We start from the raw sequence: 23,667 nt of genomic DNA, 5'->3' as shown, positions 1-23,667 counted from the left end.
TATTTGGGGTGATTATTCGATTACGTCACTTTGGCAAATGAACATTATAGGGGACCGCGGTATTTTGGATTGGTGGTCTCCATCCAACCCCACTAGTCTGTTACACTCAGCGATAAGGTATCAATGCAACATTATCCCTTCACTTTTTCACTCACATCTAAAAGCAAATTCAGCCAACCGATGATCATAAATCTCTTTATTGACACATACTAAGAACTGGTGGTTAATCCACTCAGTATCTCTAAGTAAAAGAAATGAGAAGACTCCCCTAAAATTCTAGCATTTCTTATCATTGTTTTAACTTAAAATTTGGCAAACTTTTATGAGAAGTTGGCCTGTTCAATACGCTTACTTAGTAAACGCAGCACCATAATCGCGCTGAGCAGAAAAAGGGACAGAAGTTTGAGGAGGGTCGCGAACAGACTCAGTTCTTATCTGCGCGCAAACGGCCATCGTGCACCGTTAACTAAATGGAAGCCTGGAACAGGCTGGCAAGGAGTTCATTCTTGTCATACATGGAATTCGGAAATAAAAAAAAGTTCCATGCATGGAGATGACTCGACGTATAAACCATTTGTTGTTCGTAGTCACGTATTTTAATCTGCAAATGTGTCCAATGATATCAGCCCGTTTTTAGGTAAAAAACATCCAGATATTAATAACTGGTTGATTATGAACTCACTATTAAGTCATCACCGTAAATTTGATATTTTTATGTTATACGAAAGTAAACATATAACAAAATCTGCTCTGTCAGCGTGCGTGTTCATCATGTCATTGCCTAAGATACTAACAAACAACCTCGAGAAAGTTCGTCGTCCGAGACAGATTTTGCTGATTCACGCGCGACCAGAGAACATGACCGAGTGAATGAATATGTGAGGAAGGCTGTTTTAACTGTGCCCCAAACTGCAATTTTTCACTTTTATTCTCTAGACTCTTTGAAAAAGGGCTGGGTAGCCTTGATGTGCACCAGTGATTGCTCAATACTCAGAGTTTTACCTCCGCCGTCGATAATTCGAAGTTGAGTATAAACCACGACATTAAGGTAAGGAAAAAACAATGAATGTATATCTTATACCTGTTATTTTCATTCATGTATTTACATTTATATGAACGAAAGAGAACTTCAGTTTATATGCTAAACTGGCCTTTTATCATTCAATAGTCAATTTGACATAATGCAGCTTCAGTCAGTGTTCTTGCACTCTCTTACTCCTTCACTTGCGTTGTATTAGACTTCAGATTGGCTTGTGACACTGCTTACAAGTCATAGGATAGCTGTTGGAGGGAACTCGACGGTAAAGAAAATTTACTCTGGGTTTAATTTGAAAACCGTCAAGGGTTCTGGTTAAAAGACGAGGGAATCCAGGTTGGGTTCCCACCAAATATGTTGCGTCGCAATGGCGGAGAAACTAACTTCTGAGAAGCTGACCCGCGCTAGTGAGAGGTAACAAGACTCTTCTTTATACCATCTTAGTTCTTCCTCTTCATCGTAAAAGTTCTACAGTCAACTACCATTACTAAATCGTCTCTCTTGTATATGTCTCTAAGTACCGACTATTGGCCAGCATGTTTGGGTTAGGGGCGACTGACTTTGGGGATTAAATCTCTTGATCAAAGCGCCAACCTGAAAATACTTTCAAGACACTTGTAGCAATAAACAACAAAGTGTTTGATATTCGCCAAATATAATGCCCATCTTTGAACAATAAAACAAAAACAGGAACTTTGGCGTTGGTCCTAACCAAGCCGGTCGGTGGAAAAACCCAAACATGACCACTATCGGAAGTCATTGTTCGAGAAACATGCTTCACAAACAACTCAAAGGTAAAAATAACGAGCTCTGTCTTACAGAATTTCGTGCACAAGACTTACATGAGGACCTCAGAATAATCAGTCAAACTCGAACAGTTGTAAAAAACTTACGATAAAGTACAAAACACGACCAATTCAGAAAGACAGAGATCAGACAACTAGACAAAACAGACGACAATCAGGAAACTCTCTGTGCGGGGTTCTTAGACTATCCAAGAATGGTAACCTTGAAAAACCTTGTACTTTGATACTTCACAACAATAACATTTGCAACAAGTCGACACCTCAGAGCACGTCTCACCGTTTAACTCGCTCTCAGTCCGGACAACAGTTAAAATATAGAGTTATTATTGGTTTGTTGTAATTTTCAGTTTTCCATTAAGTAGTTCGGTTTTACCAGCCGGTTCAGCTTGAGCGCAAATGAGCCCAACCCCAGATTTAACACAGCACCAAGTCGCTGAAACCGGCCAAGGAAATCAGTCATAAGTTGGCGAAAACTCCCAATATCCTTACGTCCTTCCTCGAGGGAAACTCATAGTGTGTATCGCTCACAGGGCTTTTCTTCCACTTTTACGACAAAAGCTGATGACGGCTTTCAGGACGCTCGCCATGATCACAACTTGCTATAAGTTTTTATTTGGTCGAACGGGGGAAATGGCGTAGCAAAGCGCGTTATGAAAGAATTTATTAACGTAGCCAGCTATCTTTTAAATATTTAATTATCCAGTTAAATATCACAATTTGCAATGTGCCAGTTAAGGCGAAAGTTACAGAAAGTGACCTGAAAGAGAACAAATTTGGAAACCCGACTAAGACTACTGGTTCAGCAGTCTTAAGATGTTTCGGGATCTAGAACTGTTCGTGGCAAGCGGCTAAAATAAAAGATTCTAGAGAACTTTAAAACGTTTGACGGCTACTTTTGATCGGTCTACTTTATGACAGTTCACGGTTAAAATATTTTTACTTTTTAATGGTTGACGGTGAAATTTTGCTCGTTTGACCCCATTGAGACCTTCTTATGACGTAATGACTCATTTATTTCATATTTGAGTGAGTTCGTACCAATAAAGTCTGGAAAAATGATTAAACATTAAAATCTCGCGAAGTACTTCATTGTAGGCTCATGAGTCCGAATAAGTATGTTTTGATACTGTGTGAAAGCTATTCTCTTCTCCGCCGGTTCTGACATATTTCCGGATCCTGCCGTTAATATTTGTTGATGATTCGGATGTTCGTCATTTAATACCTAGAAAGTTCACCTCCCAACGGAAAGATGTATTTTTAGTACGCAGTCATTGTCTTTTAGCGTAATTGAACACCGTTTTGTTATTAAATTCCTTTAAAACCCCGCTCAATTGTTCGGTGTAGAAGTACGTATTCCCCGTTCCAAGTCTAAAAATATTCAAACCACAAGCGCGGAGTACAGGCGAGGCGAGATGAAACCTTTCAAGTACCTTCACTTCGCTAATTCGTTTTCTTCTACGTCACGGCAAGACGATTGAAGACAATGACTGCCCATTATGTAGAGAAATCCATCGGTAAAAGAAACAGATCACGATTTAAAAAACTGAGTCAACCATTCCTCAAGATTTATGTGGTTTTAGAGGTCTATGTCTTGAAAATTGTCTGTTCCTCTTTCGAGTAAGTTTGACAAGTTTCAATCAAGAGCAATTGTATGGTTTCATTGTGATTACTTAACGCTTATAATGCAAATTATGACTTCTTTTCGAATGACCTTAGTGAACTTTTGCCTTCTTTGCTAATCAAAGAAAACTAGAGAAACACTTTGCGGATATATCTTGCCTTGTTTCAAATGAATTAATGATCTAACGTCTCGACGTCACCACGTGTCAAACAGAATTTAGCCTGAGCTTTTTTTAAATCACACACTTTCTATGGTTGAGTGGCTTTAGAAATTCTTGAACAATTAACTCAAATAAGGACATGATCTATTCAAAGTTATAAACGAAAAGACACAAGAATGGAAATACTTCACAAGAAGACCCTATGACGGTACAGACGAAACTACTACAAGACCACAGGCTACACATTGAAACAGCCTGCCAAAACTTCACGTGCATATCTCGTGCTGCACTCACTTAGAAATGGGGTTTATTTCAAATTCAAGTTATTTCATGATGACAATGAAAAGAACACTATAGAAGTAAAGGGTAAGATTGACCAATCAGATAACTTTATATAGCTTATTTGAAGCCAAGCGTGAATAAGTGACAGCTTAAACTGAAAAGAACATTTTGGAACTTTAATTCAACGCCCGTCCAAAGTGTTCAGATTGTTTTTAAATCCATCGGTGCATTTTAGCCTTCAGCTAACAGAATTTATGACAGAGGACTCAAACAAACCAGACGTGTCCAGCCAAAATGTCTCATCTGTTTAGTGAAGAGACTAAAAGGAGGCTAGAGATAAATTTGGTAAGCATTAAACAGAGAAAGTAACTCTGGGAATGTTCCGCGTATAGCAAACGAAATATATTATGATTTCAGCGGGGAACAAAAAGGAGGGTTTTATCGCTTGTCTTCTCTATGCCTCTTAGCTAAAAAAGAAAACATATTGGGTTTCAGGACTGTGGCTATATATTTGTTAATTTACTGTTGGAAGCACTTATTTCCACCAGACTCTTTCTATGATCGACTGCTAAGGCAGATATCACTCATTGCATTTGCAATTTAAAGCACCAATTGTTCTGCTGTGACACTTAGTCAGACCTAATTAATTTACATATGCTATCTCACGTAGATTTAATGTTCAAGTTAATTCGAGAAACGGTGCCATTGTTGTGACATATAAAATCTTTTCAGTTGAACCAGATTGCTTTGCCGTCTAACCTGGAACCGAATGCACCTTCAAATCAGAGTCCCAGATATTTCACCGCTTCAGAAGTGTTTACCGTCCTTTATGGCCAGACAACACGATGGCAGGTGAATAAAGACGAACTTGGTTCTCAGTCGGCAGGGCGTTTTGTAGCACAAGAGGCACTCAATCCAGGTAATTTTTGTAAGCACCTTTTACAACGTTTCTTGTACGGAAAATGTTTTGCCTAAAAACCAAAATCAGTCACGCGCGACCTCGCGTCAAGGCGCGTGTTTGTGAGAATGGACACGCGCGCATTTTTGACCAACTTTCTGATTTACTTTCGTTGGCCTAAGATTGTCTCTCAGGTATTTACGGTTTTGGAGAGGACGGCTATGCCTTTTTGCTTGGCTTTAACAATTAATGATGCGTCCAGCAATACTGTATTTCCTCGTCTGCACCTAGCAATTGAGAAACGAACCATCGCGTTCTCTCCTTTACGATCAAAAACAGCAAATATTTATCTTCGAAAAAAATTTGTGCTTGAAAGCAAAACCATCTAAGCCGTCTAAATAGTGTCTTGTGTATAATCACGTAAGATGAAACGGGCGGAAGATATGTCGCAACAATAGTTATCTGAACTGCTATCCGGTGAGGCTTAGTGAATATTGTTAATTTGTAATTTGAAGGGCTTGTTTCCGAGAAGATCAAACAGCTGCTGCTGAACGGAAATTGGGTCATTCATAAGGCCTCGGTTAAATATTATGCCCTCAAAACCACAGTGGTTGTTTGAAAAATTATTCAATTCTATGACAATTACAAACATCATAACAAAATATTAACATCTTGACAAGTATTTTAGCATTTAGAAACATTAATTCGGAATGATTGGTAGTGTATCTAGATCTGATGTTTTTCCTAATTGTGACTTGCATTGGAAGCGCTTTGTTCACCGTCTGGATGCCATATCTATGATGTGTAGTCATGCAATTAACTAAAACCCATTTACAATTGAGTTTTGTCGCACGAAAATTAGGTCTAGACCGAACGTGACGTAAATCCAAACATTTTCGTCAAAATTGTGCAATATTTTCTAGTATGTACCGCAGATTTCCGTTCGAATAGGCGAAAGAAAGCTAAATTGGTCATTATTTCAATGAGTGCTATTTGCAATAACAGTTTTGTGGTCTTTAAAGTTCATAATACAACTCCTTAATAAATCTTTTCAATTAAAAATACGAGACTGGGGGGATACTATTCAATTAATTATGATAATAACGTACACGGATGCATTGCTGTTTAAAGTAAAAAGGTAGAAAATATTTAAAGTATTTTCATTCCTGAGCTTTTTTTGGTTATATCTAAAGATCGAATCCTCAATACACGTTGGCTTTGAAACTTAGCGAATGCTACATAATTCCATCTTAGGCATGGATCAGGGAACTCGTTGATGAGCATTGGGATTAAAAAAACAACCTATAATAAAGCTACTGATCATCAAGTTCCATTCTTAATTTAGTCACAAGAAATTTGATTTAATGATATTGAGAAAAGTATGGAAAATTTAAGCAAACAAATCCACAGACTTTTCCACTTACTTGGACTGACAGGCAGCGTCGCGCGAGTGGGCAGATGGAATGTTTTATCTATTTGAAGCATTGCTCAGGGCAAAAAAATGGGGAGCACAAAGAGATTTATTGAAATTCTAATTGCCAGAGATAATTCTAGTTTTTTATAAGTATCTAACGTAGACAGAACATGTCAGAGCCTGCACTTTCATCAAGTACTATCCACTTAATCATGGAAAAGATAACGACGGAGTTTTAATTTAACTCAATCGTGTGAAGTCTGATTTTGCTATTATTACTTACAAAATGGATTGTCCAGGTCGTGACGTTGCTTGACGCTAAATCGAAAAATATCTCTCAGTTCTTTTATATGGTCATTGCTGAATAACCAGAATAAACCAGTGATAACGTAGGGGGAAAGCACTAACTGGTCACTCCTGAAAAGATCAGTGAAAATATTCCTAAAGAGGGTCGGAGCAGTTTTATTGTGATCACTAATTTTTCCTTCAGCGTGTGAAGTTTGTCAAACAATGCCCCCTGGATCATGTGCCCTACACAGGCAACCCACTCAGCCGTTGACCGACAGACGTGTGAGCTACGCCGTCAAGTCCTTACCACCGGAATGCAAGTTTGGAGTCTCCTACTCAGCGGGGGAGGGGTGCGGTGTGTACACCAATCAGCCCATCCCTACGGGGACATGGATTGGTCCATTTGAAGGAAGACGAATTCGTCCAAGCGACGTCACATCAGAAATGGATACGTCACATATGTGGGAGGTAAATTGAAATAGGAAGTATGAAAACGCTTGCGAACTTGAGCCTTATCTCGCGCTGTTGAAAGACAGCGGCCAGTTGTTACCGAAAGAAAAAGAACAATGATGAGAAATTCATTGTAAAAAGGCAAAATGTAGGAGACTGACCACTACTGTAATACAGCCGAACTGGTTTGGGAACAGTTACATAAAAACCTTGTTTTCCTCAAGAAAACAAGACCAAGACTTATTGGGAGAGGTCGAGTCCTTCCCGACAGGTTAAATTTCACAGGTGAAGAGTTTAGGGTTAAGACACTTTTATTGTAGTTTTCTCCAATGCCCGCCAATAAACGATGAGTCAGGAGGACAAGTCCAGTTTGAACTCTGAACGTTTTCTGGGTATCAAACAGTTTCCTGGTAATCGTCGAAGTAGTTTGAGATGAGAGCACAGGTCTATCATAAACCCGTTTGCTAGCCTCCTAAGTGGCCACGAAACACGCACGAGAACGATACAAATACGTGCATATCTGCAGTTTACTTAAATTCAATCATAAAGGAGGTAAGTTTCTAAAGAAATTGTGGCGCCGCGTCGGTGGGAGAGTATAACAGGGTAATTTGGTGTTGTCAACTGATTTGATAACGTGAATTGGCCATCGTAAGGAGTTTATAGGCTGACGTTTCGAGCGTTAGCCCCTCGTCAGAGTTATTCAAACGCTCTGACGAAGGGCTGACGCTCGAAACGTCAGCCTTTAAACTCTTTACGGTGGCCAATTTACGTTATCAACTCAGTTAACAACACCAAATTACCCTGTTAACTTCAATCAATTCCACAGATATACGAAGGTTCCACATTGTCTCATTACATTGACGGGAGTGACGAGAACTGTTCCAGCTGGATGCGGTTTATCCGCTGCGCAAGACATAAGGGCGAACAGAACCTGTATGCATTTCAGTATAACGGAAACATTTACTACAGAGCATTCAAAGATATTCCTACAGGCACAGAACTGCTTGTATGGTATGACGACAAATACCCAATGTACATGGGCATTCCGCTCGGGTTACAAGTTAACGCTATGCCAGGTGGAGCTTCTTCAGGTGAGACATTGGGTCAAATCGATATTCAAGTAAAGGTAGTAAGTACCTTATAATCTTTTCTTCAATATCTTGCATCAGGCCCTTTGCATCAGTCAGTAAGTGAGTCAAGATGGATTTAGTCACAATAATAACTAGACCAATATTAGTGGAGACCAGAGACAAATGACTGGCAAAGATAGATAGTGGTACTCATGCGAAGACAGTTGGATCGATAAAGAGGCGAGTAATTAGTGAATAAGTTGGCTGAAAATTCCTCATTATCACTCTGTAGGCAAAACTGCCAGCCAGCAGTTGAGCTGGTTACCTCCTTAGTTGATCACTCCATTAAACCTTGCAGTAATTGCTTCATAAGTCGAATGTGTGTCAGTCAGCTCTTTTGTGAGTCGTTCTGCCAGAAAGTCAGTTAATTGACAATCTGTCAGTTATCCTATCAGTCACTGAATCTACCATGGGGTCGCTCCGTAAGTCAATTAGTCAGAAAGTCAGCTAGATTTCTGATATTACAAACTAAGCAATCTTCACAATTTGTCAATAACTCTTCATCTACAGCCACGCATGACAGAAAACAAGAAAAAATGGCATCGCAACAGCCCAACCGACCAATAAACTCGACATCATCCCCATTTAAACCTCAAGACACTACTCGATATACCAGAGCAGTCACTAGTTCTCAGTTCCCGCTCAGTACAAGCCCTCTTTGGAGTTCTCAATGTATGTAATTAGACGGATAAATAGCTAATCACCTAATAAATGATGCTATGTTAGGTTTATGTGACCCAAAAAAGGTGCAATAGTTATTGCACATGTTAAATTTACCATGAACAGAAAGAGGTAGAAGCCTTCTTGATCTATTGTTAATATCTTTGCACAAACATTGTTTCATTTTTTACTTAAGTTACCACAAAACTTATTTTCAGGTACGAAAGCTTCGCCACCTGAAGCAAAGAAACTTCCACCACTGATTCCAACATACACTTTGCATCAAAGACGACCGTCGTTAGAAAGCGTACCACGAGACCAGCGGTCTCCCTTGAGAAGTGACGTGGAAAGTGACGTCGGTAACCGTGGCAACAATAAGATACCAAGTCCCACCAGCCAAACAAGCGAGTTAACATCGTGGCGATGTCAACAGTGCCATAAGACCTTCACTCAGCGAGTTGCGTTGCAAATGCACGTGTGTCCAACCCAACCCACCAAACCTTACCAGTGTGGACAGTGCAGTAAGACATTCACAAACTCCTCAGACCTGCGCGCGCATGTGATATCTCATACAACAGAGCGGCCGTTCAAGTGCGGCTTTTGCTCACGCACGTTCGTTGGGGCAACAACGCTAAACAATCACGTGCGGACCCACATGGGTCAAAAACCTTTCAGCTGCGAGAAGTGCGGCAAGACATTTTCACAAGCTATGCACCTCGCGAGACACGCGCGGGAATCGTGTGACCTTGTGAGTGAAAAAAGTAGAACGGATACTGTGACTACACATACGTTGTCAACATGAACTACATGAGGTTTTTTTTGTGCTACATTTATAAAAAAAAAAGTTTTTAATTACCAATTCAGTCGAAAGAAACCACAGTTAAAATGTAAAAATAAGATACTCGATCAAAATGGAAAACAAAAAAGTCAGAGAAGCTAAGCTTTTAAACGGAGAAACTGCTCGTAGCGTACTCTCACAAAAATGCCAGCGCGTTTATTGAAAGACTTTTTCTAACAAGTGTACATTTGTGTATAGTTTATCAAGGTTCATAGAATATCGCATTACTATTTCACAGCGTAGAAAGACAAAGGCAATAAAGTTATTTAACATGTCACAGTGTCTTCTTTGTTGTGAAGGAAGCCTTATCTGCCCCACAACAGAGCAGATAATAGTTGATAAGCATAAATATTTTCTACAGAGCGGGAGCGGAGACGGGGGGGGGGGAGCGGGTGGAGGGCTGTTGGAAGGACTAGTGGGTGATCAAGTTCCAACCTTTTACCCAGATCATACATATTTATTGAATTGCACGGCTGTGAGACATGGGTATGAGACTAACCATCTCCGCCCCTTGAAACGTCAGGCTGTCAATTTCGCTTATCAAGGTAAGCATGTTAATGCGCTGTATATTACATGTGTCTTTCTTTCCCGCCAGTTTTAATTCACAAGAGGTAATAAATCTGCTTCGCTTGACTTATTTTATTTCTGACGGCTTCTTTTATGTACAGCAGCCGTGCTATTTGCATTTGGATATATGTGAAAGAGGTCCTTGTCAAAGCTCAACTTGGGCAACTTAAATGAAAACTGTTCTCTTTAAACTTAATCTGCTGACTTCTTTTTCTAGCAAGCTATCGAAATTATTGCAGTAAGGAGGCATGAAACATTGATAACTTGGGCCTTCTGCACAGCTTAACACACTGGTATTTTGGATTCACAAAGTAATGTCTACCAACAATAGGAATTAGGCGATTGTTCCCTACAGGATTAAAAAGACTGCATTCCATGCCAAAACATGCAGTGTTTTCTTTTTTAAATCATGAATAAAAGCTTCTCAGGAATCTTTCCTTTTGTCTTCTGTTTCCTAAAGATATCTCTTGGCCATTGTTGTCAAAAATTGAGATTAACTAATGAGTTCTTCACGGAGCAGTGAGTTCTTTTGCAGCGGACACAATTCAAAAAGTCATTTATATTTAGAGACACTTTTTACTAAGTAGTCCGGTGTTTTGGTATTTAAATAAGAAATTGATTGTGCATAACTTAGAGCGCAAGGAACCGTTCTCCTGTCAAAACTTGACGTAGTGATGATAAATTACACTAGTAATGCGTGCCGTTATCTTTGCACGAAAGGAAACCGTTCTTTAACAAGACAAACGTCAACAGTTTTTAATGAATTGTACCGTCGCAGGTTGCTTTGATAAACAAAAGAGACTGTGAATATTTAAATCCTTTTTCTTCTAAGGGCTCTTTAGAAACATTACGTCTAGCTTTTAAAAGGATTACGTAAGAACATTGTAAAGATTTCATTAACTCTGTACTAGCAATGGTTCCGAAAAGGATAATTAGGGTAATGAAATTCAATTTGTGTGAGGGTAAAACATTTCTAAAAGGATTTTTCCGTGTATGAGGGATCTGACGTTTGGAAAATTTTACGAAAATTCAAAGTTATCATGGGTTTGATTCCTTCGTACATTTGGGCAAAATTCGATTACACATGATGGAAACAAGAAGACGACTGCTAGCAAGACAGCCGAGTGAAGTAGAACTGCTGTTTTAAACCAAGGAATGGAATCATCAACGATGAATAGTCCAAGGAGATGCTAAATAATCAAAATAATTACTTATACGTGACGAACTGTCTGAAATGCTGTAAACAAAAGGAAGGCAAATTTTTTGTGTTAGCATAACTTTCGAATACATTACCAGTTTTGGCGCCAAAAAACAATTCAGTGCAAGTTAAACTTCTAAAATTTTCAAGCGAATTTACCAATCTTTTCTAACTGCGTCAGATTGTGATAAATTTGATAGCCGTACTATTATGATTTCATTCACTTTGAAACAGCTTAAAAACCTGTATTTGGTGTTAAATATTGGCTTGAGGGAAATGGTTGTGGCTCTAAAATTATGTAGCTAATGCATGCGAAAATGGCGCGAAATTAGTGAAACCAGTGGCATTGTTTGCCCACCTGTATTACATTATGCAGTTACTCTGTGTGAAAACAATACTCTCTTCACACGAGGCCATTTAATTCAATGGTATAAAGGGCGTCAAAGTGTTAACTGTCTCTTTAGACATTAAATATCACAAAGTTGAGAAACAGACCGAGGCGCACATTTGCGGATTGTCTTGCGCGCGTTCTTGCAATAAAGACAAACCGATCGGGTTTTGTATCACAAGAACTGAGTTGTTGCACAGCGCCTTGGTTAAACCTACAAAATACTTCAATTAGATGGAGCATATACACGAGGTAAGAAATTGCACGAGATTTTTATATGAATAAGTGTTAAGTTAAAACACATAAACAGTACCATCCCGAATATGTCATTGTTTGAGGAAGTAGGTCCGATATGGATTTGTATTTCAGTAACTACCGTTTAAACCTGTTAGCTAATGTCCCAACAGGTTCATATCCATGCAGGTAAATACCGAGTTTATATGGGTCATTCAAAAACTGACAATTTAGTTTGGTCATACAACACTGCGTCAATGTTTGACAGCTATTTCCGCTAAATCTAAGTTTCCAGCTTTGTAAGTAGAAGGAAATATAGTAAAAATTATGTCTAGATTTTAAGCAGCCTAAGCTGTTTCTTACCTTAAATCTTAAAATATCTGATTAAACATCCTGCCAGTCGATGCATTTTATTTATTCTTCAAAGATTTCCATTTGTTTTTGAAGGGTAATTAGTTTTTGATCATTGATTGTTACTTGAAGCGAATTTATTTACGCGCTAAAGAGTTCCTTCGAAGTCAGTCAAGTGTTTATTTATCGTCATCATCATTGTTTTCGTCATTATTATTAGCATTATTGATAACTTAATTCACACCTAAAGGAAGTTCCCTTCTCGTTCCTTCAAATAAAGACGAAATCTTGAAATTTCGACAGAGAATTTTCTTCCCATTTTTTCAGAAGAACTACGCTAGTTTCAGTCCTTCTCAAAGAAATTTGACAGGAAACAGCTTCAGCTATAAAGATTTACTTAGCTGTTTGTTCGACAAGAATAGTATTCGACCCATTAACATCGGACAGGCAGTGGTAACGGAACAAAAAGATTGCTTCTGTGAGTATACTGGAGTAAATGATTGCCATTTTCCAATGTTTAATTCTTTTTTTATTTTCATATATTGATGCATTATTAATAGACATTTAGTACACAGTCCTTCTTGGATTTTGATCTCCCCGAAGTTTTCGTAAAAATTAGCGTATGAAAGCCTCTCTCTTACATATGGTTCACGATAAATAATAGAGAAAACTATAGAGCAAGGGACTAGAGAAGCGCAATGGGTCATGGGAAGAGGGATGCAATGCCTTATTTAGGAACCTTCTTCAACTTGACGCGTTATTTTTTAGTTTTGCTCTGTGTTTTGTGTGTGTTTTTTGTGCTTTGTTTATTTTTTTGTTTTGCTTTGTTTCGTTTTTTTTTCACACAGGGTAAACTGCTCACACCTAAGGAATAATATAATTTTTGTGATTTTAATCATTTTTAGGGTGTAACGCAAGTTTAGTAGAATCAAAGTTTCAATGTCCTCAACACAAATTAGAGAGCCCTGGCATGAAGCAAAAAAATCAATTACCACTTGCAATAAGATCACTTCCGCCGGAAGTTGGCCTGTGTCGGTCCGGCATTCCCGGGCCAGGATATGGGGTGTGTGCCAAGCGAACAATACCTATTGGTGCGTGGATTGGGCCCTATGAAGGAAAGTTTGTGAAGCCTGAGGAAATGTCTCCTACTGCTGACACATCTTACATGTGGGAGGTAAGGCTTCTCAAGGGAAATACACCATGATGTAAAATATTCAATTGCAAGGTAGACTCAAAACATTTATATATTTTTTTGGGGGGGGAGGAGGGGTGTTTGCTAAATAGTCAATTACGTATTTGCATTTCCCACTAGATCTACAGAGACGGCATACTAGCAGGATACATTGATGGTAGTGATGAAAATTATTCCAGCTGGATGCGTTTTATCCGCAGTGCACGACACAAAGGAGAACAAAACATGTTTGCTTTCCAATACCTGGGTAAGGTGTTTTATCGCACATTCAAGACCATCCAGCCAGGAGAAGAAATGCTGGTGTGGTACGATGACAAATATCCACAGTACCTTGGTATCCCCTCTACTATGTTTGACATGGGCGCTGTCATACCAAGTGGTAAGTGATCCTTTTTCCTCTGACGTTCAAATATTCCTTGTGAAAATAAACCAAAACAAACTAACAACAACCGCTGAGTCCTGAATCGGACTCGAATACGAGAATTACACGAGGTATGTCACCATTCTTGGTGCTCTGCGTAACTTTCAAAGGAGGAGTGTGAGTATTTTCTAGTTAAATTCAAAGACACAATTAAGATGGCCAGCCTAAGGCACTTCCAGACAGTCCCTTGCTGATTTTGGGCTAAATTCGTGAAAGAGATACCTGCAATTTAACGGATATCCTGAAGTAACAAATGACGGAAAATAAAACAAACGTTATTCCAACTGTAGTGGGAGATGTAGCTGAGGAGTTGAAGCGCATGTGATGATACTTCAAGGTCTATAAAGTGACGTCAACCTAGTTGCGATCACCTTGAAATCTAGAGTTAGCCTAAGGGAAAGTGTTTTAAAGGTTTCAAAGGAGATCCTGTGATAGATAAAAGCAGTTTACCTCTGGTAAAGAAAGCGTTAAAGGTTGTAATTATTGTATACCTAAGAAGGTAGAGCTTAATGTGGCTTATGGTGATATGAAAGTTTTCAGCTGCTAACCCTGCAGTTTATATTTCTTGTTAGGTGCTAGCTCTCAATCTGATGAAGTGATTGTTGTCTCTCCACACGCAACAAACCAGCAGTTCGACCCCAGTCCACAAAGTTCATTCTTTCCCAGTCCTCCTCCTTCGCCTGTTTCTCATCCTAGGAGCCAATTTGGATATAATCCGGTTTCTCGAAAAGGAAAGCGCTCTCCTATACGTAAAACCTGCGTTGAAAAGCTTCCCTCTCCTAAGAAGCAAGGCAAGATGAAACTTGTGTCAAACATGAAGTCCGTCTTTGAGAATGGTTTTAGTCTGCTGAAAGGGAATAGGGCTGATGAAGTAACAGAGGCAAAGCCAGAGCGTTCTGAATTATTTAAATCACTCTCATTGCCAAGAGATGAATTAAATTTTGCTGAAAAGGCGACAGCAATAGTAAATCACAAATCCAGGGCTACAGAGCTTAGCGTAAGGACAGCTCCAACTTTTCCAGAAATGTCTGTGAACCAGAAAGCAATTGGTACCCAGGTTCCACCAAATCCTTACCAGTGCGGTCACTGTCCAGCCCATTTTAACAATGTCTGTGAATTGCGAGCGCATGCTGTCATCCATGTCAACAAGAAACCCTTCAAGTGCGGATACTGCTCACGATCTTTCACTGGGGCAACCACTTTGAACAATCACATTCGATCTCATGTTGGAGGCCGATTGCTGGCCACTAGAAAACGTGTTCTCCAGGGTGAGGAAGTGTGAATTCATTCGTAGTGACAAATTAAAAAACAGAATGAAAGCAGGACTTCGTGTCACATCAAATGCACAGCTCCAACGATTGTTAGCCACTGGAAAACGTCTTCTCTTGGGTGAGGAAGTGTGAATTCCCTCATAATGACAAATTAAGGAAAAGAATGAAAGTAAGACTTCATGTAACATCAAATGCACACTGACCCAACAGGCCAGAAAAACGTGAAGAACCGCAGTTGTATTGGCGCTAAGTTTGCAAAAATCATTCAATTGAATGTATCACGCGAAATAACGCCTATTCAAACTTTTCAGTTTGCACTTCATTCTTAATGGGAAAAATGCTGCGCAAATACCTTATAAAGAAGATTTAAATTTGAATCATACCGATTGGAGACAAACCATCATGAGTGTTGAGCAAGACTCGGACTAATACGCCTTCCCTCTAGTATTCACTTATGTTTCTCTTTTCCTGCAACAACACAATGGTGTTTGGAACATGTAAAGGAATGTCCCCTTTCAATTTATTTATCAACAGAAGAGAATAAGACAGACTACTGATATTGTATTAAAATCCTGTATTGTTTGAAGACATGACTTACCACGACCATTATAACTTATTACAGAAACTTAATATTCATTGTTGTGGCGTGGACATTACGTAAACGATAAAAACAACAATCCTGTACAAAATGAGTCATAAAGAGAAAATAAAATTGCAAGAGTAAATCATTCAGAGTCTTATTCATATCATTGTTTTGTACGGCTTAAAACTGCAAGGCTCACGAGAAATATCTGGCAACACTGTTAGAACCGACCGTTTGACCATCTGCTTGTAATTATTTATAAGTTTGAGTAAATTTCACCTTTTATGAGCCCCTCAGACATTCTGGAGTAATAAAGACCTGAAGGGCTTCCAAACCACAGTGTTTCAGAAGAGGTGTCAGGTTCAATAAACATCCGGTAATAGGCTTTCTTCTCCATGCTTCCTCATGATCTTGAAGTGCTATATCATTAATCATGCAGCTTTCATTTGTGAGATCTACACGCCAATCAATTGCCATTGACTCTCTCATTGGGTTAGAAAAATAAAGAAGCTTTGAAAAAAATTTAATTTCTCAAATTCCCTGATATGGAATCCAGCATACTTGAGCTCTGATCTCTACGCAGAGCTAAGAAAGCTGTCATAGAAATAAACACAAGATTTAACTCTGTAATTAACTTAAATTTTCATCAAGGAATATCATTTATGCAGCGAAACCCTTTCGAACAATGCGCAGGTGAAAGTGACGTCGCTCGTATGTCAATCAAATGTTGACATTTCTATTGAGCCAGTATGAGTAGCCGAGCACACCTTAATCAGTCTCCCATGAAAGCAACGAAGAGTTTCTTGCACGAAACAGGCGTTGTTGCTAGTTTTTGCAGCAGTTTCCTTGAAATATGCCTTGGAACTAAATACCTTTAAGGTTATACTTTAGGCCTCCGCAACCCCAGCTAGGCGATCCGCAGGTAAGGCAATGTTTTGGGAACTGACTTGTTGATGTAAAAGTTTGCTTATATAACTTCTGATGAGAGGTGCATATTAATAGACACAGAAACCAAATAACGTGTTCTGGAAGACCTAAAATGTTTACCTAAGGCTTGTCTGTTTGTTGTAATAGCCAGTTGATGTTTCAGATGGTTATAAATATCATTGCTCTCAGCAGATCTAGAAACTTTTGTTCATAACAACATTATTTAAAAATAATACTAATCGATAGCAATAATAAAAAAGTGGCAGAAAACTGATCATAATTAATTCGTGTTTTCAGCAGGTAAGTAATCGAATTCGTTCAAAAAATCTCCGTTTAATCAAATGTACCTCAATTGGAAATGTTCCTTGAGGTAGTTCATTTGGATTCAAAGTTTTGGAAGTTCTCACGCAAAATTTGCATTTATTTTATCTCCAAGTTCCGCTTGATTAGTTAAAGAACACAAGACTCGCCAAATCTTCTGCGCAGCAGATCCGATCTCGTGTCACCACAAAAAGATCACTCAAACTTCAAGTGATTTATCTTTATAACTGCAATGGTATAATGTTTTCCAACTGCCTACGCATAACCTTCTAGATAAACTTCTGTCGAAAGTAGCAGCTGGAGTTGATCGAGCAAAGAAAAAACAATGAAGATGAGCAAAAGGAACTCTATTCACAGGGATAAACACCAAAAGAATGCATTTATGGACGATTTCTCTGCCCAAATTTGACCTTAACCATAAAATAACTTTGGTACTTGCTAAAAATAAATTCACGCTAACGGTCACTCTTGGCCATAGTCACGGTGTAAGAGTTCATTACGTCACAAGGTCGTCAAAGTCGTTCAAGTCAAAACAAAGTAATCACACATTGGAAACCTTATTGAATCTTAGCAACTCGAAAATATTTTGTGGTGATTGTTGTGATTTCAACCACAGTGGTAACCCTCGCTAACATCTTTGTCAAAATGGTACTAATCTTAATTTAGTTTAATCTGGTCTTGGCGCGTATTGCGTAAAATCAAAGTATTTTCTTCACCTGAATTCCCTTGGGTTATTTCAATCGTTTTTGCGGGGAGCAGCGATGGATGACAAGGTGTTATATAAGTGTACTTGCACTTGAGTCCTGCGTCTCTTTTGTGATAAATCGATTTGCCGTTTGAATTTCAGATGAGTAACGCAGGCATTTCAAGACCTAAATCCGCAAGTGAACACACATTATCATCTCGAACGCCGAGAAGAGTTCGCTCACATGCCGCGGATGTCAACCTCTGTAGCATAGAGGATCTTCATCAATGTTTATACCAGCGAAATCAAGTCATTTCTGTGAGCACGGACGATTTTAGAAGTTCAGGTCTACACAAAGAAGAAGCGATCCGCTACTGTAAGTCGCCATTTTGTCAAATGTTTGCCAAAGTTATTTTTAACGAATATTTCCGTAACCACGGTTTCGCGGGTTTACATCGGTATTGTTAAAACAACTCTGTGGTTTGCAGTTTAATTTTTCCTATGATAGAAACTAACTGTGCTTAAATTTCTTGTAGAGTTATAACTTGTGGATAAAGATTTATTTAAGTTGTTCATGAGTGTTCTCAGAAGGTAACCAGGTGGCGTTCATTTTGCCTCATATTTTCGGGGTGAATTGAACAATTCGCCGGGACAAATATACAATACCAAACACAACTTTGAAACATTCATCCAACACATTATTAATTACTTTCGCGAAATTCACTCATCCACCGCAATTGCGAATGATCCTGAACAACAGGAAATTAAAAGAAACTGTGTACCTTCAGTTGCTGTTTAAAATTAACTGACCGTTAACAAGCACCAAAGCTTTCGGCCGAGTTTTCGCTGTCAAGCGAAAGAGGGATGACTTGAACGATTCTGGGCACACGCTCAAAATGCAAATGCTAACGAAGTCTCGAGGTCTGCACAATTTTTTCGTACCTCAGAAAAATTGAAAAATGTATTAAGCAAAGTGCAGTCTTTCGTGTTGAAATAACAAAAGAATGAGGCATATGTTTAGCTAAATTTAGATATCATCATCCGATATTTTTAGACAGAGATTATGGTGTTATTTATCTGTTCAGTTTGGTTGTTTGAAATTTGTAGCTCGCATAATATGTCATTGTATACGAAAAAAAGGTTCGTCGTCAACTTGACCAGAAGTCGGCTTTCACTTTACGGCGAAGGGTGCCTCTCACGGGTTATTACTAGTAATTATCTTGAAGTTTAAAGAACTTATATCATTCAGCAGGGTTTGTTCGACGCTAAAATGGAACCTGAAATTTGCGCATCTACCAAAGTGAAACGAAAAAGCTCGAAAAAGAACTTCAATGTGCTCAAAATGAAGTTTTTATCAAGAGGAGCCTTTCAGCACCCCAGTTATTCGCTTGTTTTTTGCTGTCAAGTAGCAACAACAGTTATTAAAATCTGGAATCAAAGAACTTTTATGAGTTATAAATGCCGGTTTAGCCATTGTTATCATAAGCAGATCAAACCGTTCCTCTTATTTCTTAGAGCAGTAGCTGTGTCGTGGTTAATAGCTTCATATAGTCACTTCTTCACACGTGCCGCGGTTCGTTTGCCTCTATATCGGGTCGATTTAACAAATAGATTCCAAGTTGCCGTCCGTCTGTTCAATAGATCACAGATGACGTCAAAATATGGTAATAAAAAAGTGGCACACGAGGCGCAGCCGAGTGTGTCACTTATGTTCTTACCACGTTTTGACGTCCTCTGTGATTTATTACTGAGATATATATATATAAGTGAGAACCAATTTGAATACGTACATAACTGAGCTTATTATATAATGTTAAGTTACTTGAAGTTCAAAAACATAAGGTTATAAATAGCTCCACTCAATTCACGTCGTTTTTTTATCCTTGTCAGTGAAATAGGCTAACACCCATTTTAGGATTCGTTAGAATCAAATCGGATGAAACATACTGATGACTTTCTTTACAATGTTTCAAAAATCTTTTGTCAAACGAAGTATTTTGCCATATTCCAAATGAAAAACAGTTACATAATCGAGCTGACAACGCACGCGCTATCTTTCAAGCATATCAACATTAAGTTGTATCATACCCACTCTCCCCTCCCCTAGGGTGTAAAGGATGTCATCTGGAACGGACTGAGCCATGTCAGCTCCATGGTCCTCAACTGTCATTCCGACTGACAAATAAAGTCAAAAACAACAATGACACAAACAATAACATCGTAAAATTGCCGAATGCGATCGAATCGTTTCCAAATGAGGTGGGTTTGTGCATTTCCAGTATTCCTGGGGCAGGTTATGGAGTCTGCGCAAAACAGATCATTCCAGTGGGCACGTGGATTGGACCATACGAGGGGGAACTGGTGCGGCCTGAGGAGGTGGTACTGGGGTCTGATGCGTCATATATGTGGGAGGTAGATTTGGTTTTATCTACGATTTTCATGTAAAGATTGAATGATAAGTATCTAAATTCAGAGTCATCCTCATGAAACATTTTGTAAATTATCCTTTGAGGTTTGCGTTAAATCACAGGCTGAAATAGGGCGATCCACACAACTGATTTTAATTGAAGCGTTTCCCAGTGATTATTTTATACTTTTTGCCGAAGTACGAATTTAAAAAATAACCATAAATATATATCGGAGAACACACACAGGGTAAGGGTTGCAGATAAGTAGATATATTTAAATTCAGGAATTTTCAAATCTGCAAAATATATTTGGCAGTGTAACCAATTAAGCCTCCGAGAAATCAAGTGCTAACTTATTTTCAGTTCTTAAGCTAATTCTATTCGTCTTATCGCTCTCTTTTCAAAAGATATTTCACGAGGGAAAGTTACTTTATTACATTGACGGACGCGACGAGAACAAGTCCAGTTGGATGAGATACATCAGATGTGCAAGGAATGGAACCGAGCAAAACATGTATGCCTTTCAGTACTGTGGTAACATTTATTACAGAGCTTTCAAGGACATTCCTCCGGGAGGTGAACTGCTGGTTTGGTATGACGAGAAGTACCCGCAATATATGGGCATCCCTCTTGAAATATATGAAATTTCCCTCAATAATCCTGTTGGTAAGTAAAGTCACTATAATAGCAATCATTCTTAGTCCGCTACCAACATAAATAATTTCCTAAGAATTATTTTGCTGGATGTGGAGAAATTGTGCCCATTTTAAGTGAAGTCCTGTATTACGCCTTCATCATCATCTGGCCTCTACTCCGAGATTTTCCTGTCCCAATAAAATGTAACTTCAATTTATAAAGTTAAGTAACGGATGGTTTAACGCGTATAACTGGCATTGATGAGACATATATTTCTAATTTTCATTTTGAAAAGTTGTTTCCTGAAAATGAAAAATACCCTGTTAACTCGTCGAAATACAGTAACTCTCCTCCCCCCCACGCGGTTTTCAGACAAACTATTTTGTTCTTGATATAGATGAAAGACAACATCCCGAAATGGTAGTTGTAATACCATATGATAATTCCAATCCAGGCTCCTCCCATTTAAATCAGTCTTCATCCAGTCCCTGGAAAGATAATCTTCAATTTACAACCGGAGTCAGATCCACGCTACCGTCACGTGATCAATCTGGTGTCAAACGCCGCTTAACTCAAAGCTCTATCAGAGGCGACAGTTTACGTGCATCAGCTGAAGAATACATACGCGTCCGCCATGTTTCCTGGACAGCCGATGGTGCGCCATTACAAAACAGTGTGCAAATGATTGAAAATTCTCCTTCTTCGGAGGACGCGCGATTTCTTCATAAAGGTCCAGTTAAACCTTTTGGATTAAACAGCGGACATGCGCAAACGATTCAAAACGACAGCCATCATGACACCATGTCTTCTGGAGGTCTATACAGTAACGGCTCAAAAATCGCGCCGTCAAAAATAGGCGAGAGGCATGCGCAGTTACGGTCTGTTGATGAAGATGAAAACAGTTCGGATGGTTCCGATGCGAACCTTTTCAACTGCGGTCAGTGTGGGAAATCGTTTGCCCAACGCTCGGTGCTTCAAATTCACGTATGCCCCAACATGCCACGTAAGCCCTATCACTGCGGACAGTGCTCTCAGACATTTGATTATCCAAACGAGCTGCGCACGCACGCTGTCGTTCATGTGGGTGAGAAACCATTCAAGTGCGGTTATTGTTCACGATCATTCGCGGGCGCAACAACTCTTCATAACCACGTGCGCACGCACACCGGTGAAAAACCTTTTTCATGCGTGAGATGTGGAAAAAACTTTACTCAGGCCTCCCAGCTTCACAAGCACGAGAATATACCCGGAGATTGTGTTCCCTATGACGGCCTGCCTGACTAGAGGATTTCTAGCAATCTGGCTCTCTTTTTAGGAAACTTGTGATTGTTAACTATATGTAACGGTTTATAGTTGACAAGCTAATCAAGTGATTTCGCAAAAAAAAGAATCGATTCAAAGCATGCTTAGAGAAAGATTTTTTGCGACAGTAGTAAAAAAAAAGATAAGAATTGATTCAAAGCATGCCTAGAGAAAGATTTTTTGCGACAGTGGTAAAAAAAGATATCTCGTTGCAATTTAAAAAAATTGTGGATCCATCCATTTCTTTTCCAAACATTTAGAATCCAGAATAACTTCGTTCTTCTCAAATCAGATGGAGGAAGCCTTTTCTTGTGTTATTGCTCAAGGATGGCAATAACGTCATTAAACTACATATTTTTTCATCGTTACATTTGCAACGCACTCCTCAATGGCTTTTATTATAAGTAAATTTTTTGACATTAGCAACAAATGAAAAGGCCTTTTAGCTGTTAGGGACATTTTCTTCAAGATATGTTTTAATGAATAAAGTAGAGGTGAGCATTTGAGTAAAAGTTGCCTTGAAATTCAGCAACGATACAAGTTACGAAAAGTTGCACTTATAACGAACAGAAGCACATAAGTCATGCGCGTTTGACCCCACATGTTAATTTATTATGTTATTACTTTTAATAAATACGCGCAAAATAGTCTACACAAAGGCAACTAAGTTATGGAAGTTGGAAATCGTTATCGGAAAAAGTGACGAATATCACCTGAAGCGGGGGCTGATGATGGCGCACTTCCGTTTCCGTTATGTTTCAATTTAACCAAAAAAGATTGCGCATCCGAGAATGTTTTATGGAGTTTTGAGTGGCTACTTGCGATTTCCTCAACCTTTTCTCATGCTATAAATAAAACAAGCTTTAAGGACTTCATGGTCACGTCCCAGGAATAATTTACAAAAAACAAAAACAAAAAAGTTTTTTCTTGTTCGTTTTTCGCAGGTTGATGTCGCACAGCGAAATGATGGCCGTGCGCGGATGATCACACGACCAGTGGTATAATATTAAAGGAATTGTTTAGTCCTTTTAAACCTGGTTTTGTCTGGTAGGAAGTACGACGAAAGATCATTATGCAGAAAAGGTTATCACCAGACTTCTCTTTGAAAAGCCGGGCTCATTACTACTCCTTTCATATTTTAATGCGACGCTGTAATTAATAACAAAGTCAGTTGTGCATTAAACTCTCGCATACAAATGAGCAACTCCAATGTCACTGGGTTCCTTCATTGTTTACATCAACTCCATTCAGAAAGATCAGTGAACCGTTTGGGGAATCGTAGTGAATTTATTACTATTAATTTCAATGGGCAAACATGAAATTTTCTTGTCATTCCTCGATTCCTACAATCTGAAGTGTACATGTCTTCGATTTGCGATGCTAAACTGAACACAGAAAGGGAAAGTTCGGCCATTTGGTTGTAGCACTGAGAGCAGATACGTGGTTGTGTTGAAATCAATGGTATGTAACGGCTTTCTTGGTAAAGAGTATTGAAACCCGTGGGCGAGGCCATCAAATCTTTGGAATGCATCCCCCAAGGAAGAAAGCAAGTTTACGGCAACGACAAAACACTTTGAATAAAGATAAAACAATTAAAACC

General features: G+C 38.9%; 3 protein-coding genes across 9 annotated transcripts; all 3 read left to right on the top strand.

Annotated features, from left to right (window-relative positions):
• Positions 1-899: 899 nt before the first annotated feature.
• LOC131784973 (putative histone-lysine N-methyltransferase PRDM6) lies at positions 900-9,853 on the top strand. 5 transcript variants are annotated; one of them, XM_066164903.1, is made up of 7 exons: positions 900-1,048; positions 1,239-1,450; positions 4,638-4,824; positions 6,708-6,973; positions 7,782-8,046; positions 8,596-8,757; positions 8,964-9,853. In XM_066164903.1, the coding sequence occupies exons 4-7, from the start codon at positions 6,728-6,730 to the stop codon at positions 9,545-9,547; spliced, it is 1,257 nt and encodes a 418-aa protein (XP_066021000.1). In that variant the 5' UTR covers positions 900-1,048; positions 1,239-1,450; positions 4,638-4,824; positions 6,708-6,727; the 3' UTR covers positions 9,548-9,853. The 5 variants fall into 5 exon arrangements, with proteins under 5 accessions (XP_066021000.1, XP_066020999.1, XP_058957813.2 ...); XM_066164902.1 differs by lacking the exons at positions 900-1,048; positions 1,239-1,450 and adding exons at positions 3,251-3,459; positions 3,778-3,989; XM_059101830.2 differs by lacking the exons at positions 900-1,048; positions 1,239-1,450 and adding an exon at positions 3,575-3,989.
• Positions 9,854-11,829: 1,976 nt separating this feature from the next.
• LOC131784243 (putative histone-lysine N-methyltransferase PRDM6) lies at positions 11,830-15,920 on the top strand. Its single transcript, XM_059101043.2, has 5 exons — positions 11,830-11,988; positions 12,649-12,799; positions 13,227-13,495; positions 13,634-13,892; positions 14,507-15,920. Exons 1-5 carry the CDS (start codon positions 11,971-11,973, stop codon positions 15,214-15,216), a joined length of 1,407 nt encoding a protein of 468 aa, XP_058957026.2. The 5' UTR covers positions 11,830-11,970; the 3' UTR covers positions 15,217-15,920.
• A 640-nt stretch (positions 15,921-16,560) lies between these two features.
• Positions 16,561-22,975, top strand: LOC131784931 (putative histone-lysine N-methyltransferase PRDM6). 3 transcript variants are annotated; one of them, XM_059101785.2, is made up of 5 exons: positions 16,561-16,710; positions 17,884-18,097; positions 19,829-20,133; positions 20,537-20,795; positions 21,163-22,974. In XM_059101785.2, the coding sequence occupies exons 2-5, from the start codon at positions 17,884-17,886 to the stop codon at positions 22,047-22,049; spliced, it is 1,665 nt and encodes a 554-aa protein (XP_058957768.2). In that variant the 5' UTR covers positions 16,561-16,710; the 3' UTR covers positions 22,050-22,974. The 3 variants fall into 3 exon arrangements, with proteins under 3 accessions (XP_058957768.2, XP_058957774.2, XP_058957761.2); XM_059101791.2 differs by lacking the exon at positions 16,561-16,710 and adding an exon at positions 17,281-17,684 and having other exon boundaries at positions 21,220-22,975; XM_059101778.2 differs by lacking the exon at positions 16,561-16,710 and adding an exon at positions 17,285-17,684.
• Positions 22,976-23,667: the final 692 nt, after the last annotated feature.

The sequence above is a fragment of the Pocillopora verrucosa genome, chromosome 4 (genome assembly GCF_036669915.1).
Source record: "Pocillopora verrucosa isolate sample1 chromosome 4, ASM3666991v2, whole genome shotgun sequence".
NCBI lineage: Eukaryota > Metazoa > Cnidaria > Anthozoa > Scleractinia > Pocilloporidae > Pocillopora > Pocillopora verrucosa.
This window is presented reverse-complemented; position numbering and strand designations above follow the sequence as displayed.

What these genes read in the sequence shown, in the direction of transcription:
- LOC131784931 (XM_059101778.2), top strand. An exon ending in ATGCGTCATATATGTGGGAG is followed by an intron (nt 20,134 to 20,536) that starts GTAGATTTGGTT and finishes TCTTTTCAAAAG; the next exon opens with ATATTTCACGAGGGAAAGTT. An exon ending in TTCCCTCAATAATCCTGTTG is followed by an intron (nt 20,796 to 21,162) that starts GTAAGTAAAGTC and finishes TTCTTGATATAG; the next exon opens with ATGAAAGACAACATCCCGAA.
- LOC131784243 (XM_059101043.2), top strand. An exon ending in ACACATCTTACATGTGGGAG is followed by an intron (nt 13,496 to 13,633) that starts GTAAGGCTTCTC and finishes ATTTCCCACTAG; the next exon opens with ATCTACAGAGACGGCATACT. An exon ending in GGGCGCTGTCATACCAAGTG is followed by an intron (nt 13,893 to 14,506) that starts GTAAGTGATCCT and finishes ATTTCTTGTTAG; the next exon opens with GTGCTAGCTCTCAATCTGAT.
- LOC131784973 (XM_059101816.2), top strand. Translation starts at nt 4,200, where the DNA reads ATGTCTCATCTGTTTAGTGAAGAGACTAAAAGGAGGCTAGAGATAAAT. An exon ending in GGAGGCTAGAGATAAATTTG is followed by an intron (nt 4,251 to 4,637) that starts GTAAGCATTAAA and finishes AAATCTTTTCAG; the next exon opens with TTGAACCAGATTGCTTTGCC. An exon ending in ACAAGAGGCACTCAATCCAG is followed by an intron (nt 4,825 to 6,707) that starts GTAATTTTTGTA and finishes TTTTTCCTTCAG; the next exon opens with CGTGTGAAGTTTGTCAAACA.